General features: G+C 47.9%; 1 protein-coding gene across 2 annotated transcripts in view; it reads left to right on the forward strand.

Moving 5' to 3' along the window:
• Window positions 1-14,993, forward strand: part of Sfxn5 (sideroflexin 5) — a 120,232-nt gene that overhangs the window by 34,738 nt on the left and 70,501 nt on the right. For both annotated transcript variants that reach the window (XM_032906201.1, XM_032906200.1), the window contains exons 4-6: window positions 9,106-9,132; window positions 9,623-9,677; window positions 12,091-12,116. In XM_032906201.1, coding sequence (XP_032762092.1) covers window positions 9,106-9,132; window positions 9,623-9,677; window positions 12,091-12,116 — 108 coding nt within the window. The remainder of the gene's footprint in view (window positions 1-9,105; window positions 9,133-9,622; window positions 9,678-12,090; window positions 12,117-14,993) is intronic.

Consider the following 14,993-nt stretch of genomic DNA (forward strand, 5'->3'; position numbering starts at 1 on the left):
ACTCACCATGTAGACAAGGCTAGCCTCAAACCCAGAGACCCACCTTAAAAGCATGTGCTACCACTCACACTTAACAGACCATTGGGTGAGAAAGTCCTAGGTCAACAATTATCTTTCTCCTCTTAATTTTGAAGACTATTGCTTATTTTCTCCTGACTTATAGTATGGCCTTTGGAAAATCTGATGCCTTTAATTTCTGATTTTTTGTAGGTTGTCTGTGTTCTTTTTCTGGGGTTATTTATGTTCCTCTATGCCTTTCTCTCCTCTGTATCCATCTTCTGTACTCTGCATCTTCTCTCCTCCTCTCCCTCTTTTTCCTCCCTTTCTTTTTTTATTTGGTTGAGAGGATCATATATAGCCCAGGATGGCTTTCAATCTTGCTGTATAGACAAAGATGACCTTGAACTCTTGATACTCTTGATTTCAAATTCTCTACATTTCAGAAGTACTTAGAGCTTAGAGCTTGGATTATAGGCTTTTCCCCCTTTCTTTTTTTTTTTGGAGCTGAGGACCGAACCCAGGGCCTTGTGCTTGCTAGGCAAGTGCTCTACCGCTGAGCTAAATCCCCAACCCCTTTTCCCCCCTTTCTTTTCCTCCCTCCCTCTCTCCCTCCCTCCCTCCCTCTCTCCCTCTTTCCCTCTCTCTCTCTCTCTCTCTCTCTCTCTCTCTCCCTCCCTCCCTCCCTCCCTCCCTCTCTCCCTCTCTCCCTCTTTCTCTCTTTCTCTCTTTCTTTTCTTTCTCTCTTTCTTTCTCTCTCTCTTTCTTCTCTCTCTCTCTCTCTCTCTCTCTCTCTCTCTCTCTCTCTTTCTTTCTTTTGGCAGCATCTCACTCTCTCGTTCAGCCGAGCTGCAAACTCAAGGCAGTCCTGGTGCTTCAGCCTCTCGCACACTGGGATCACAGGCACGCAATGCGCCTCCACAACCAGCTTATCCCAAGTCTTAAACATCATTATGGTGACTCCCTTGAATCTGAAAGTTCTTAGCGGTCCTGGCAAACATGTTTATATGTTGTTGTTGTCGTTGTTGTTGTTGTTGAGACAGGGTTTCACTGTGGAGCTGGCTAGCCTTGAACTCAATGTAGGCAATCCTCCTGCCTCTGAGATTAGAAGAGTGAGCCATCATATTCAGCTATACTGTTTCTTTAATTTATGATCATTCTGCAGCTCCTAGACTTAAGATATTAGATGTATTCTGCGTGTTCATGCGTCCATTGTATGCACTTGCACGTGTGTATGTGCAAGTGCATGTATGTGTGCAGTAGTAGTGTGTGGAAGACAGATGGTGTTTTTCCTCAGCTGCTCACCCCATTTATTTCTGGAGAAAGGGCCTCCTGTTGAGGCTGTGGCTTATTGATTTGGCTATGGTGGTTGGCCATTACTGGTCTGCCCGCACCCCACATCACTGGGTTCACAGGTGTACGCTGTCACATCTGGCCTTTTACACAGGTGTTGGGGACCCCATTTTAGTGTTCACAGTTGCATGGCAGGCACTTCCCCAAGAGTGCCATCTCCTGAGTCCCACCTGGCAGACATTGTAAATTGACACTCCCGTTCCCTCCTTCCCTCTCTAAGTGCTGGGGACTGCTCCAGGGTCTGTTGCTAGGCAAATGCTCACCGCTGAAGTATGTCCTCCTCTCTCAGGTTTCCTTGTCTCTCCTTCTCCTTTCTTTCCATCACTCCAGGACAGAGGGCAAGGATGAAGCTGGGTGGTATCTTTTCCTCACAGGATACCCTGCCCCACCTCAGACAAGACAGATGAAGAAAAATGAGAGTGTGAGAGAGCAATGGAAGCAGAAACTTGCCCAGACGCGGTGCAGCTAGAGAATATCCCCTCCTCCTCCTCCTCTTTCACGTCTTCCTCCTCCTCCTCCTCTTCTTCCTCCTCCTTCCTCTTTCTCCCCCTCCCTCTCTCTCCCTCTCTTCCTCTCTCTCTCTCTCTCTCTCTCTCTCTCTCTCTCTCTCCTCTTCTTCCTCCTCTTCCTTCTCTTCCTTCTTTGGTGTTTTAAGACAGGGTCTTTCTGTGTAGTTATGGCTGTTCTAGACTGTGTTATGTAGGCCAGGCTAGCCCTGAACTCATAAAACTCATCCTACTTTTGTGACTTGAGTGCTGAGATTAAAGGTGTATGGCACGAACTTAGCCTGGAAGTTTTTGTTTGTTTGTTTGTTTGTTTGTTTGTTTGTTTAACTTGAGGTTGGCTGGTGGGGGTGGTCCAGGCAAGGAAGACAAAGGAGTGGGCAAGTTTTCAGTGGGACTGGGGCAGACAAAGATGCACATTGTGCTGAAAGTCCAGAGAAGAAGCACCTCAGGGCAAATGTTCTGGAGTCTCTCATGCTAAAGTGACCTCAGTACCTTGGCCCAGTGCCCATGCAGGGCCCCAGGGGAGTGCTGAGACCGGAAGCCCGGGCAATCAAGCAGGTCCTGTCTGTCTGGAGGTATTTGCCCTGCAGCCCTGGGCAGAGAGTCAGGCTGTAGTCTCACTCCCTCCCCAGTGGTGACATTTCTGTCCAGCCTTGGGTTTACAGGATGGACCTGAATCTCCAGCCCCTATAGCCTGAAGGAGCCCACATACCTTCCAGTGCCCTTGTAAAGTCAGAAGTGAGGCCACTTTCACTCTGGCCTGCTACCTGCCTAAGCTCCTTCATGCCCCACAGCCTCTGAGCTGGGCCTCTTGGGACCCCCCCAGAGTTCAAGGAAAGAGGCCACATTATTCTCTTTCACTGCTCAGAGAGCCGAGAGTTGCTGTCCTGTTTTTCAGCTTTGTTTGCTGTCCCCAAAGCCCCCTACAGGCCTCCTGGGAGTGGGAGTGGGGGAAGGGCCCAGAGCTTGGCATTTAGCTGTTTCCTGTGCTGCTGAGTTCTGGCTGGCAGTGGCAGAGCCTGGTGGGTCCATCTGGTGGCTAGGTGGCACAGCACTCTAGGTGTGAGCCTGTCACTCTGGTCCCCTGGAGCAGTGTCTCCCTCTGCCGAGCCTGAAGAATTGGACGATGTGTGGTGGCTGTCACAGTCCTCCTTCCTTGGGCCACAGTCATCAATGTCACATATGCCTGGCCTTCACAGACTGGGGGATAGAGGGGACAGAGATGGCATATCAGCTTCACCACAGGGTGTGAAATTAAGGAGAGCCCAGGTCCTAACTCAGGGATGGCCCTGCTCCTGCTCAAGTATCATGTCTGGGGCATCTGAAGTCCTACAAGGTTCTTAGACCTGGAGTACAGAGTAGTCATGGTCTCTCTGCACCTGCACTCTGTCTGCTCTATGGTGGGTAGTCATGGTCTCTCTGCACCTGTGCTCTGTCTGCTCTATGGTGGGTAGTCATGGTCTCTCTGCACCTGTGCTCTGTCTGCTCTATGGTGGGTAGTCATGGTCTCTCTGCACCAGCACTCTGTCTGCTCTATGGTGGGTAGTCATGGTCTCTCTGCACCTGCGCTCTGTCTGCTCTATGGTGGGTAGTCATGGTCTCTGCACCTGCGCTCTGTCTGCTCTATGGTGGGTAGTCATGGTCTCTCTGCACCTGTACTCTCTCTGCTCTATGGTGGGTAGTCATGGTCTCTCTGCACCTGCGCTCTTTCTGCTGTATGGTTCTTTGGCCGATATCTGGATCAAAATTCCAAAGCTGGTTCTGATAACTACAGTCACAGGTGTCACGAGCTGCCTGGATATCTTGGGTGTGTCCTTAGTGATTGAAGCCATCTGAAGGTGTGCTCCGTGGTCTCAATTGCTCTTCTATTCATGGACAGCTGATAGCTTCTCCACAGATGGTCACCTTCCTTAATGGTTGCCACGTCAAGGAATGACGTGTGACTTGCAGGAGCTCTACAGTCTAGAATCTCTCTCAGCTTGGTCGGTCAGTCTCCAGCCCCGGCAGTCATAGTCTGTTTCGATACCCCTTGGAAAACAATCTAAGAATCTTTCAAGTTTCTGCTTTCCTAGATATGAGCTTTTTGTCTACCTCTGAGTCCCATGGTCTTCTCTCCCTTCTGAATGTTTTAGTTTGGAGGAAACTTCTGTACTACGGCTCTCATGTGTTCTAGGCTGGCTTCAAACTCATTATGTAGCTAAGGATGACTTTGAACTCCTGACCCTCCTGCCTCCACCTCAGAGTGCTGTGATTAGAGGCATGTGTGCCGCCATGGCTGGTTTATGTGATGCTCACATGGAAGCCAGGACTTCAGACATTCTAAAACAGCGTTCTTCCAACTGAACTGCCTTATTGTTTTGTATCGCGCTATCTTTAGTATTTAATGTAAAGTAGGTGTGCTTGATAAACATTTGCTCACCAAGTGAATTCTCTTATAATAAGCTTGAACGCAAATATCCCTATCTTCATATTACAAAAGAGATACTGGGGGCCCAGAAAGACTAAGTAAATCATCTCCCATCGCATAGTGAGCTAATGGGGGATTTCAAATTCAAACCTGGGCTCCTCTGCAGGGCCTGACCTCTCTCTAGAGGAAGCTTCTTGCCAAAAGAAGCCACAGCTGCCACCACAATCCTGCAGAAGCAGGCAGGACATCTCTCTTCTTTCCTGTGTCTGCAGAATTGGGGCTCCCTTCACCCCACATAGGCTTGTATAGGTACTTGGTACCTGGAGTTACCATGGCAACACAATTAATGGTGCGCTATAATGCAATGGGCTCAACTGATCAATTAGGAAGTTTTTTTGTTTGTTGAATGGAGGCGTCCTTCCCGGTACAGAAGGGTCCCCTTCAGGCTCTGTTTAATTACCTTCTGGAGGTTGTTTTAAATAGGCTCTGTCTTCGCTGCCTTAGGAGGTTTAAAGAAGCAGCTTGCTAGGAGACAGAGGGGAAGTAAGTGAGCCAGACTGGGGGTGGGGCTGTCGTTCTCCCTCTGGGTGCTGGGGTGCGTCCTGCCTCTTAGCAGCATGTGGGACCCCAGCCTACCCCTCCCTTAGTCTCCGCTGAGGCAGGTTCAGCCGAGACAATGGCTACTTCTTAACTCAGTGAATTCGTGTGCTCTGACAGCCACCCAGATGGCTTCACCACACTGCCCTTTGTCCCTGTTCTCCAAGTGAGCCAAGCAAACAGGGCCTCAGCTCTCAGATCCACGCCTGGCCATTCCTAAAGCCAGGCATCCCCACGGGTCAGGGCTGCACAGTTCCGTGTTCAGCCAGAGGTTCACTGAGTGCTGGGCCGAGTACAAAGGAGGTCAGCTCTAACCCTGGGGCTGCAGTTCAGCGAGCAGGTGCCTCTGTGTGCTGTGAAGATGCCAGGGGTCCTGGCCTGCGAGCTACATGTGGTGGCCAGCCAATGAGGCTCAGCTGGCCTTCCACGTCTGGTTCCCAGGGTGGCTCTTTGTGACCTGTTTGCATGAGTGGCTTGTGGAACTTGAGCTTTTTCACTGTGGGGAGTACTTGCTGCCTTTTCTGAACCCACCTCATCGGTCCAGCAGGTCACAGGGCAAAGTTCAGCCAGACACTGTAAACACAGTGTTTTTAACCTGTTCTTTAGAGTTGGGCCTGGTGTGTAGACTTGTCAGAAGGGAGCATGGGTTTCACCTCCTTCCTCTTCTGACTGATTGTTGTTGTTACTTGAGACAGGGTTTCTTGTAGCCCAGGATAGCCTCAAATTCACTGTGTAGCTGGGAATGGTTTGAACTGATGATCCTTTCTCCTCTACTTCCCAGTTTTAGGGTTATGTAGGCATATGTCACCAGGCCTTGTCTGGTTAAGTTTTTGTTTACTTGGTTTTGATTTGTTGAGACAGTTTCCCTCCCTGCTGCCCAGGCTGGCCCGGAACTTGCTGTAAGGCTTAGGCTGGCCTGGAATCCAGGCTTCTGCCTCAGTTTGCTGATGCTGGGGTTACAGGTGTGCTTTAACATAAGGGAAAAAAGTACATGTCAAAAGCGTGTGGGAATTTAACTAGGAGGACAAGGAAAGATGGTGGCTGCCCCAGGTCCAAAGGGCCCAACATTGTACCTGACCCTATGTGCAGTCACTTGGCTTTCAGTGGAGATAAAGTACCTGCTAAGAAGGGGAGAATGTTTGATTGGCTCATCTCTACCCTCCCTTGTTGGTGTCCTGTTAGCATCAGCAAGGCTGTGTGCAGCTCCACCTAGTTCTGACACACAGGAAGAAAAGAAGTTACAGGGCTGGGAAGTGCTGGCCTGGGAAAGGTGCAAGTCACTTCTCCCCTGCCGCAGGAGTTCAGTCACACGGAGCCCTCCACAGTCAGCCCGCCACCAGCTGCTGCGCTCTAACCACAGGGATTTTGTTGGATACTTAGTCCTCCACACACAAAGGCGCTAATGGAGGGCTCGGATGGTGTGCATTGATCTCATTAAAAAACAAAACATACCATGACCAAGATCTACAGAGGACAGGAGAGAAATGGTATCAGACCTGGCCACTTCAGCCGAGGCTCTAAGAGTGTGGCCCTCTGGGTCCTCCAAGCCCTGGAGGAGCTGGAAATGGTGGAAAAGGACCAAGATGGGGGCTGCAAGCTAACACCTCAGGGACAGAGAGATCTGGACAGGTGGCAGCTGCCAACAAGAAGCGTTAGAACAAAGGATGCTGGGTAACAGAGGATGCTGGGCTAATAAACTGCCTCATTCACAAAACAAAACAAAACATAAAAACAAAACCTTTTTTTCTTTTGAGACTGGTTCTCACTATTCACTATGTAGCCCTGGTTGTTCTAGAACTCACTATGAACAGGCTGGCCACAAACACACAGAGATCTACCTGCCTCTCCCTCCTGAGTGCTGGGATTAAAGGTATGTGTGCCACTAAGCCCAACCCATCAAAAGTTTTAAGTACACACTGTTTCTTTTCTAGTGGTTGCGTTTATTATATTAATGACATAATAAACTACAGCAGTGGTGCTCAACCTGTGGATGGAGACCCCTTTACAGGGCACATGTATCAGATATTGACATCACAATTCATAACAGTAGCAAAGTTATAGTTAGGAAGTAGCAATGAAGTGATTTTATGGTTGAGGGTCACCACAGCATGAGGAACTGTATTAAAGGGTTACAGCTTTAGGAAGGTTGGGAACCACTTCTCTACAGTGTGAGCCCAGGGTCTTGAGCAGGTTACTCAAGTGATGGTGTCCTTTACAGCCAGCCCTGTCTGTCTGTCTGCCTGCCTATCATATACTTATCTATCTATCATATACCTATCTATCATATACCCATCTATCATCTATCTATCATCTATTTATCTATCTACCTATCTATCATCTATCTATCTACCTATCATCTATCTATCTATCTATCTATCTATCTATCTATCTATCTATCTATCTAATTTTGAAATAGAAATATGTCAACAAGATACAATTCTAGAAGCACAAAAAGAGCAAAGAATAAAAATGAAGTTCTGGGAGAAGGCTCATTCAGTAAAGTGTTTGCCATGCAATCCTAGGGACCTGAGTTTGATGTACCCAGGTACAAGCCAGGCAGAGAGGCTGGCATGCATCTTGAACCCTGTACTGGGGATGCAGAGTTAAGAACATCCTTGGATCTCAACCGACCAGTCAGTCAGAAAACTAAGGTATAAAGGGATTGAAAACACCTGAAGTTGACTGCTGGCCTCCTGTGTGCAGAGTGTTGTTTGGGGATGTAACTCAGTTGGAATGTAGCTTCTGCACAGGAAACACTGCATAAAATGTGATTGCACTCAGGAGGCAGAGCAGGACAGTCAAGATTTCAGGGCCATCCTCAGCTGTGTAGAGGGTTTGAGAGCAGCCTGGGACACTTAAGGCTCTGTCTCGAAAAGCAAAACACAGCATGGGGTAAGGACAGTGACTCAGCAGTTAACTGTACACTGGGCTCTTGCAGAGGACCAGAGTGTGATTCTTAGCACCCACACTGGGAAGCTCACAGTGGTTTATAACTCCAGTACCGTGGGAATTGGTGCCCTCTTCTGGTTGCTGTGGAGACCTGCACACATGTGCACAACACCAGCCCCCTGTAAATGTACAAGTAGTATACCCATAAATAAAAATTAAATAAAATATTTTTAAAGCAAAACGAAAGAAAAGAAAAAGGAAGCAAGGAAGGCAGGCAGTTAGCCAGCTTCCCATCCAGAAAATGGTAGAGCTAGAATCTCTCTCTCTCTCTCTCTCTCTCTCTCTCTCTCTCTCTCTCTCTCTGAAGATACTGCAATGTTTTCAAAGTTCTCTTTAATCCTTGAGTTGTCCTGTTCCCTCCGAATTCTTTCTGTCTGTGTGTATACCCAGACTCACTGAGAAAGGTTCTTTTTCACTTAGGTATTTCAAACATCAATTTGTTTAGTGTTTTGAAATAGGGTCTCAGGTATCCCAGGCTGGTCTCAAACTCTTGCTGGAATCCCAGGACACTGTTTTCTCCAGTGTTGGTGTTCACTTGTCATGTGTTCTTTATTTGAAAAGCATGTGTTATCAAGGTGTCTCCCTGTGTCCCCAGCCCTTGGGAAGTAGAGACAGGAAGATCAGGAATGTGAGGATATGCTATACTACAGAAGGTACTGTCTCAGAATTCCCTTGGTTAGAGAACAGGGCACCCACCAAGTGCAATGATTACACATATAAAAATGTTATAATGAAGATGCTAGTTAAAAATTTGAATTTAGCAAAACGGAGGGAAACAAAACAGAAAAAGCAGGCTGGAGCTGCAGTCTTCTTGGTGGTACGCTTGTCTAGCGTGCTCAAAACCTTGGGTTCCATCCCCCGGATCCCGTGAGCTGAGCATGATAGAACACGTAAACCGAATACGCTGGAGGTGGAGGCTCCGGGAGGACCAAGAGGTCGGGGTCATTGCCAGCTCCATATTGAGTTTGAGGCCAGGCTGAGTTACAAGATATCCTGTCTCAAAAATCATTTAATTGGGGGTCGGAGAGGTTGTTCAGTGGCTGCCCTCCTGGAGGACTTGATTCATTTCCCATCTCCCACATGGGGCGGCTCACATCTGCCTATGAATTTCGGCTCCAGGGGATCTGACATCTTCTTCTGACCTTCATAGGCATCTACTCACACACATAACACGCTCATATATTAATGAGGAAAAACAAATCTTTAAAAACTTTTAAAATTGAGAGAAACCATGGCTCATAGGGCTTAAACTGCTAGAGCTTTTAATTCTCTTCTCTCTCTTTTTCTTTTTTTCAGCTCTGGAGTGCACAGAAAATCAAACAGGTAATTTAGTTCTGGGTTCTCTTCTTCTCTGTGCTTCCCTGGGCTCCTTCTCTCCCTGTCCCAGGTGTCCAGCAGAAGCCCTTGTTTCATGGCTACTGGGTGTCCAGCCTCTCCCCACCCCATCCTTCCTACTAGCACCCTGGGGCCTGAACATCTAAAGGCTGGGGTTCTGGCCTGACCAGCCTCATCCCAGGAGCTCTGGAAGTTCTGAGAAAAGACTGGGTTCTACCCACTGGGTCTGGTTCTGTGCCTGTTATATGATGGGCAAGGGCAAGAAGACTTCATAGTGGGCACAGCCTTGGCTCCCATTGGTTAGCAGCTGGGTGAATGGAGGGTATGGACCATGGCTCACGTTTGAGCCAGAACCAAGTGTTCAGAGGCAATGCAGAGCCCCGGGGGGAAGGGTCTCCCTGTGTCAGCTGTCCTTGCCCTTACCCCCTGTCCTTAATACTTCTGCTTGTCCTTCCTGCTTCTCCTCTCCTCCTACCAGGCTATCCTACACCCGGACACCAACGAGAAGATCTTCATGCCTTTCAGAATGTCAGGTGAGCTTCCAAGACCCTCCTGGCTTTGCCCAGCTAGAGGTGTGGCTGTGACAGAGCTAGGGATGGCCATGTTTCAGACATTATATGAATTTTCCTTCGAAGATTTGAGAAAACATGTACTCACCCCAGAAAGGGTGTTGATGGCATCCCAAAGAAACAGCCCGCTCAAATCTCTTGGTGAGCCATCAGGTTTATTAGGATCACGTAAACGAGCATCCCAACATAGGGGGCACTTCCAGAGAAGGACATGGCCTCTCACATATACAGCCACACTCTCACCCACATGTTTACGTTAGCTCAACCATGTTAGATCGGGCACACACCTGTCTTTCTTTTCCACTTGTGGTTGGAGTAGAGCTGTGGCCTCTGCATTGGGTCTTGGCCTCCACCAGGTCACAAACCCCTCCCTAACTGCAGCATTGTGCCACTGCCTGAGGGGAAACCCTGGCTTCTATAAGTTCTATCTGACCCCTTGCAGCACACTCTTTCTCCCTGTCCTAGGCCATAGCATCTAGACTGACTCGCCGTCCTCTGACCTTGTTGTTAACTAGCCTTCCTTTCTGGGCAGGCACGTACAGTCTGTGCTCACAACCCTTGAGTGTATAGACAAAGCAGGACTCCTGTTCTGTGGAGCCATGCACAGGGATGGTGAGATTCTCCACCCAGAAAGTCCCTGACTGGCAGCCTCTAGAGAGCTACTTTGTGTGCTTTACACTTGGGGCACAGGGTACATTTGTTCAGGCTGAAATGGGGCCCTTTCCCTGTCTCTGAAAATATGGATTTTGCCCCAAGTCACTGCAAAGGAATGTATTTACACCAGTGCAGAGGGGTGTATTCATACCAGTGCAGAGGGATGTATTCACACCAGCACAGAGGGGTATATTCACACCAGCGCAGAGGGGTATATTCACACCAGCGCAGAGGGGTATATTCACACCAGTGCAGAGGGGTGTATTCATACCAGTGCAGAGGGATGTATTCACACCAGCACAGAGGGGTATATTCACACCAGCGCAGAGGGGTATATTCACACCAGCACAGAGGGGTATATTCACACCAGCGCAGAGGGGTATATTCACACCAGCGCAGAGGGGTATATTCACACCAGTGCAGAGGGGTATATTCACACCAGTGCAGAGGGGTGTATTTATACCAGTGCAGAGGGGTATATTCACACCAGTGCAGAGGGGTGTATTCACACCAGTGCAGAGGGGTGTGTTCACACCATCTCAGAGGGGTGTGTTCACATCAGCACAGAGGGTTGTATTCACACCATCGCAGAGGAATGTATTCACACCAGCAGAGGGATGTATTCACACCAGTACTCTGCCATTTCTTCCTAGCCATTTTTACCCACTCTGATTCAGGAGACTGATGTGAAGGGCTACTGTTTGCTGCCTTGGAAAGGTTTCCACCTGGCTGGGAAAGGAGACTTCAATCAGTTGAGAATGCCCTGCTTCAGAAAGCCTGACTTCCTAGAGACTAAGCTAAGACATGGCAATATGATGCCGTTTTGTGAACTGGGTCACTGGCTGCCAGGAGCCCTGGCTTTGCTGTGAAGGGCTTAGGCAGCAAAGGTTCTAAACACATAGGACCTAAAGATGGAGCTGCTCACATCCCGTTCCTGGCATGGCAGGCCCACATCCAGCTTGGCTTCTTTTATATTTCTGGACCTTTCTGAAGCAGGCATTCCTTTCAGCCCCCTTATTCCAACCCCCAAACTTGGCCCTGTCCCCAGAGGGAGGCGCAGGAGAGCTGTGGCACCAGTTCTTAGAGCCATGTTTGCTCAGGATGTGAACCTGGGTTCTCCATACAACTCAGATAAGTATGGCCCCTGGTGCCTGCCCATCAGTGACTCCAGCATAAGTCAGAGGCTAAGGATAGGAGGCTGCCCACTCGCCGCAGTGTGGAAGCCTTGCACACAGGCTAGGACGGGGCTGAACATCACCCAGCGCTCTCCTGCTTTCCCAGGCTGGTCAGAGAGAACACCAGAGCTTTTAAATTTTTTTTTTTTTTTTGGTTGTTGTTTTTAAAGGCTAAAGAAGGAAGACACTCAGGGTTCCTTGGGAGATAAAACCATAGAGATTGGGGACGAGGCAGGGTGGGGGGGGCAGTGAGTATTGTGCCTCAGAGAGGAAATAGTTCATAGGACCCCTGATGACCACCAGCCTCTGGATTCTGGAGGGAGCCCGAGTCATCTGGCAACTGAGAACAGAGAGGGGTGGGAGAGTCGGGGACAGTGAGCCCTCTGCTTTAGGAAGAGCTGAGTCAAGGGAAGGCTGTAGAGTCTCTCTATAATTGTGCTGGGCTTCTTCATCAGGGCCCCGGGGCAGCCCATGCCCCAGAAGCTTCTGGATATCTCACGAGACCCAGAAGGTTCACGGGACCTGACTTTTTCTCTCCCCACCCACAGGTTACATTCCTTTCGGGACGCCAATTGTAAGTCTTACCTGCAAAGGATTTTCTTTTCCAAAATGAAATTTCAAATGTCTAACAGCATCATTGTTCATAAATACTCGGCAGGGGATCTAGTTGACTGTCCTGTTGGGGCACTGCTGGGAGAAAGGGCAGGCGCACTCTTTGGGCATGCGCAGTCTTTTTTCCCTTGCTGACCAGCTCTGCACCCAAGGAGTCTGACTTCTGCCAGGGCAGGGAAGCTCCTTACACACTCATATTGGAGACTTGGAGCTTTCTAAAGAAGTCTGAGAAGTAGGAAGATAAGGGCACCTTGTAGAAATTGAAGTTGCAAATTAATTCAGACAGGGTTTCTGTGTTCTTTTTGTTTGGTTTTGGAGTCGGGTTTAGCCCTGCTCATGATTTCTTTCCTGTGTTAAGTATTCTGTGTTATGAATATGGATTAAGTCTGAAAAACAGTGTTGAATGAGAAAATAGTAGCACAGTAGTAATACTCGCTGATGTCATTTATATCATGTTTAAAAATGTGCAAAGTGATAGTATATATAGTGTCCGGGTGTATGCTCTGTGTACGTGTGAGAGCAGCCCTGCGAGTGACAAACAGGACTCACTCAGTGTACCTTCCGCTTCGGGTGGAGAAGGGGTGGAACTGCGCAGGAAATCGGTGCTACGGATCCTGCTGGTTCCTACACAGAAGGCAACATTCCCACGATTCTTTGAGGAAGTGAAAAGCACAAACCACGAAGTGCGTGTCGCGTTACCCTCTAGACTTCTGTGTGTGCTTAAAAGACTTCATCTTATGCTTTTGCACTTTTAACTTTGAAAGTTGTTTGTTTCCCCCATATTTCCTTCTTCAAACTCAACCCTTCCCGTTATGCTCACGATCAAGCTTAAAGCCCTGTGCACACAGCTTCGTTACTGTGGAGCCGCGCGTCCAAGGCGCCTCGGTGGTGGTGGTGGAGTCCGCTTTGTTTTGCTTTTTTTTTTTTTTTTTTTTGGAGACATTTTCTTTGTGTGATCCTGATCCTCCTGCCTCAGCCTCCCAAGTGCTGAGATTACAGGTGTATACCATTACACTTGGCTTAAAGTAAATGATCTATGTATCAATTCTTGTTTTTTTTGAGATAAGGTCCTATGTAGCCCAGGCTAACCTTTATAATGTAGTTGAGGTCAACCTTGAACCTGTGAACCTCCTGCCTCCACCTCCTGGGATTACAAATGTGCACCAGTGTAGTCACTTTAAGTGACTCTCGGGAAGGAACGCTAAGCCCTGCATGCCAGCACTCAACCACCCAGGCTGTATTCCCACACGCTATGAGCCTGGCTTTCCGTTTTTTTTTCCGGCTTGTTAATTTATACTTTGTTGTTGTTGTTCCGTGGTTTATATTAGGGCGATTGTTTTCCTGGTACCTAGTTGGTCCTTTGGAAAGGAACCCTCCTAATTCTGGTGATGACCACACACACTCACAATTTTATGGCACAGATATGTTGCGTTCTGAATATAAGCATCATCAATATCAAGAATAAAATAGTAAATATGAGTCCCCACCCCAGGAAGGAGTTTGGCATACGGTTTGTTTACCCGGGTCTTTTTTCATTTTCCGAGTAACTGTTATTACGGGTGCTCAGAGGCTCGGCGGCAGAGACTCTCGTGAAAGAAAGGTTTTTAAGATTGTGTTTCGTGTGTTTCCCTTAACAATTGCTTCACAAAGGACTCTGAATAAAATTGGGGACACAAAGGTGGAAAAGATGAACTGTGCCCTTGATGAACCTTTGTCTGATGGGATGAACTAAGGAGCCTGGGTTCAGGATGTGCCTGACTGGGAACAGAGAGAGACCAAGAATTCCATCCACATTTTGGGGCATTGTCTTTTTATTGAGATGATTCGACTATGTAGCCCAGGCTGGCCTCAAACCCCTAGCCTTCCTGTGTCAGCCTCCCAAGGGCTGAGATTTTGGCCCCGTGTCACCAAGGCTGCCTCTAACCTTTACCTCAGACACCTGGCAGTTGTTTTTGGAGTTGATTGAACTCTTATCCATCTCAAATGCCCTGACTGCTTGGCTTGTGTTTGGCGAATGCTCTTTTGAGTAGCATCTGGATCATCCACTGTTGGTATCTCTGCTTTGCAGGGAACGACTTTTTCCCCTTTCAGGCATAAACAATGTATTTGGCTAAAATGTGTTTTCTTTTGTAAGTAAATTTTTCCCATTTCTTTGGGAATCATTTGATATGTTTTTTTTTTCTTATCTTTGGAGTTCAAAAATATCTCTAGGATTAAAGGGAAAAAGATGTATATTTTATACAAGAAATATATGAATATGTTCTTTGGGATTCAAAAATACCACCAAGAGTTTTTTTTTTTTATAAAGAATATTTTAATGCTGGGCACGGTAGCACATATCTGTAATCCCAGCATTTTGGAGATGCGGACGGGAGGATCAGAAGTTTAGGGCCAGCATTGGCTAAGATATATGAGCCTTTGACTAAGAATTATTAAAATTCAGAAATAAAATATTTGTATAATCAATATATAAAACGTCTTCTTAGCTTTGAATTCAAACAACACAAACAGAACTGCAAGTCCTTAGGGCGTACTTCAGGTCAACACAGTGAGACACTTTTCAAAAAGAAAATGAAATAGAAGAAGGAAAAAGGGAAGGAAGGAAGGAAGGAAGGAAGGAAGGGAGGAAGGGAGGAAGGAAGGAAGGGAGGAAGGGAGGAAGGGAGGAAGGGAGGAAGGGAGGAAGGGAGGAAGGTCTTAGTTGGTAGAGTGCCCATCAGAATAGCCTGGCCAGTTAGCTGAAGATGACCTTGAATTTCTGATCTTCCTGCCTTTGACTCCAGAGCTCTGAAATCAGAGGCGTGCATTGCCACACCTGGTTCACGTGTTTCTGGGGATG

The sequence above is a fragment of the Rattus rattus genome, chromosome 6 (assembly GCF_011064425.1).
Source record: "Rattus rattus isolate New Zealand chromosome 6, Rrattus_CSIRO_v1, whole genome shotgun sequence".
Lineage (NCBI taxonomy): Eukaryota > Metazoa > Chordata > Mammalia > Rodentia > Muridae > Rattus > Rattus rattus.